The sequence below is a fragment of the Mus pahari genome, chromosome 20 (genome assembly GCF_900095145.1).
Source record: "Mus pahari chromosome 20, PAHARI_EIJ_v1.1, whole genome shotgun sequence".
Classification (NCBI taxonomy): Eukaryota; Metazoa; Chordata; class Mammalia; order Rodentia; family Muridae; genus Mus; species Mus pahari.
In genome coordinates this window covers 45,687,950-45,690,171 of record NC_034609.1, presented here as the reverse complement: position 1 = coordinate 45,690,171, position 2,222 = coordinate 45,687,950, and the positions used below count along the sequence as shown (strand labels likewise).

General features: G+C 54.0%; 1 protein-coding gene across 3 annotated transcripts in view; it reads left to right on the top strand.

Moving 5' to 3' along the window:
* Piezo1 (piezo type mechanosensitive ion channel component 1) overlaps positions 1 to 2,222 on the top strand; it is a 71,460-nt gene that overhangs the window by 49,547 nt on the left and 19,691 nt on the right. For 2 of the 3 annotated variants that reach the window (XM_029532426.1, XM_029532425.1), the window contains exons 6-10: positions 948 to 1,128; positions 1,258 to 1,471; positions 1,559 to 1,730; positions 1,835 to 1,921; positions 2,005 to 2,092. In XM_029532426.1, coding sequence (XP_029388286.1) covers positions 948 to 1,128; positions 1,258 to 1,471; positions 1,559 to 1,730; positions 1,835 to 1,921; positions 2,005 to 2,092 — 742 coding nt within the window. The remainder of the gene's footprint in view (positions 1 to 947; positions 1,129 to 1,257; positions 1,472 to 1,558; positions 1,731 to 1,834; positions 1,922 to 2,004; positions 2,093 to 2,222) is intronic. The other variant, XM_021220234.2, reaches the window with a different exon arrangement.

Genomic DNA, 2,222 nt, shown 5'->3' with positions numbered 1-2,222 from the left:
GCGTGTGCCACCACGCCCAGCACTTACTTTATTTTTAAAGATTGGTTTATTTATTTATTTTTTTTGGTTTTTCGAGACAGGGTTTCTCTGTTTAGCCCTGGCTGTCCTGGAACTCACTTTGTAGACCAGGCTGGCCTCGAACTCAGAAATCTGCCTGCCTCTGCCTCCCGAGTGCTGGGATTAAACGCCTGGCTAATAAATACATCTTTTAAAAAACCCAAAAAACTCTTTCCCTCTATCCCCCCCCCCGTGGATGTTGAATATTTCTTTAAGTGTTTCTCAGCCATTTGTGTTTCATCTTTTTGAGAGCTCCCCTTGGTTATATGTTTTCTTGATGTCTAGAGGTGAGTTTTGTTTTGTTTTGTTTTTGGTTTTTCTTTCTTTTTTTTTTTTTTTTAAAGATTTATTTATTGATTGATTATATGTAAGTACACTGTAGCTGTCTTCAGACACTCCAGAAGAGGGCATCAGATCTCATTATGAATGGTTGTGAGCCATCATGTGGTTGCTGGGATTTGAACTCAGGACCTTCGGAAGAGCAGTCGGGTGCTCTTACCCACTGAGCCATCTCACCAGCCCTCCCTCTATCTTAAAAAGGCCTCTTCCCAGGAACCCAACAGAACCGATACGGGATCTTCAGGGACAGATTCGGGACCTGGGTGGCTGTCTTGTCTTTTAGGGCATCCTGTCCAAGATGGGGCAAAAAAGATGTATTCCAGAATAGCTGGGGCATCCTAGGCCTGGCCTGGCAGAGTTTTGTGTCTCAGAGTAGCATGGGCTCTGGGGGTGCCCACTCTGTGAGAAGGGAGAGAAAGACTGGTTTCCGGCTGTGGGCGACGTCAGAGAGGCAGCTGTGGGACAGGCCTCATCTCTTACTTCAGCTAGACAGATGAGGTTGGAGCAGCCTCGGTGGTGGTGACCCTGACGTCACTTCCCCATGACTTCAGCAGGATGACGACGATGACAATGATGACGACATAGATGCTGCCCCAGCCGTGGGGATGCAGGGAGCCCCTGCCCTGGCAACCAAACGCAGGCTGTGGCTGGCCTCCCACTTCCGGGTCACAGCCCACTGGCTGCTGATGACCTCTGGACGGACACTGATCATTGTGCTGCTGGCACTGGCAGGTACCCTGGGGCAGGGGATGGAGTCTTGGCACTGACTGGCACGGCGGTGGCGATGGGGTGACTCAGAGCTTCCCGACAGGCCAGGCCAGGAGTGACACAGAGTGCCTGTGCCCACCCCATCCCCTGTAGGCATAGCCCACCCTTCGGCCTTCTCCAGCGTCTACCTGGTGGTGTTCCTGGCCATCTGCACCTGGTGGTCCTGTCACTTTCCTCTCAGCCCCCTGGGCTTTAACACCCTGTGTGTCATGGTGAGCTGCTTTGGTGCCGGCCATCTCATTTGCCTATACTGCTATCAGACATCATTTATCCAGGACATGTTACCACCAGCGAGCATCTGGGCCAGGTAAGGCTTCCATCCAGCCCCACCCACCCAGCCGTAGCTCTGCTACCCGCCGACCTGGCAGTCAGTGGCCTGGCCCTCTCTGAACAGGCTATTCGGTCTCAAGAACTTCGTAGACCTCCCTAACTGCTCCAACCCCAACGCCCTGGTACTCAACACTAAGCATGCCTGGCCCATCTATGTGAGCCCTGGAATCCTGCTGCTGCTGTATTACACAGCCACCTCCCTCCTGAAGCTCCACAAGAGCCGTCCCTCAGAGCTGGTGAGTCCCTGCAGTCAACTCTTGCCATCTGGCACACGGGTGAGGCAGATGACCTAGGGACCCCCCCAGCCCCGGAACTGCACTCAGGGTTGTGGTCTCTGCAGAGGAAGGAGACATCCACGGAGGACGAGGAACATGAGCTGGAACTGGACCAGCTAGAGCCAGAGCCCCAGGCTAGGGACGCCACCCAGGTGAGCAGGCGGTCAGGGATTTACTGGAAAGAGATGGGGAGCCGTTGGTGGCAATGACCATCTGACCCACGCACCCTCTGTAGGGTGAGATGCCCATGACCACGGAACCTGGCCTTGACAACTGCACCGTGCATGTACTTACCAGCCAGAGCCCTGTCCGCCAGCGTCCAGGTGAGTTACAGGCTCTGTGGCTGTGGGATGCCCTCTTGGGAACATGACTAGCTTGGGCCCATTCGCTCTGATCTCTCTGTGAGCAAGTCTAGGCTGCCCCCTAGTGGCCACAGGTCTTTTTTTTTTTTTT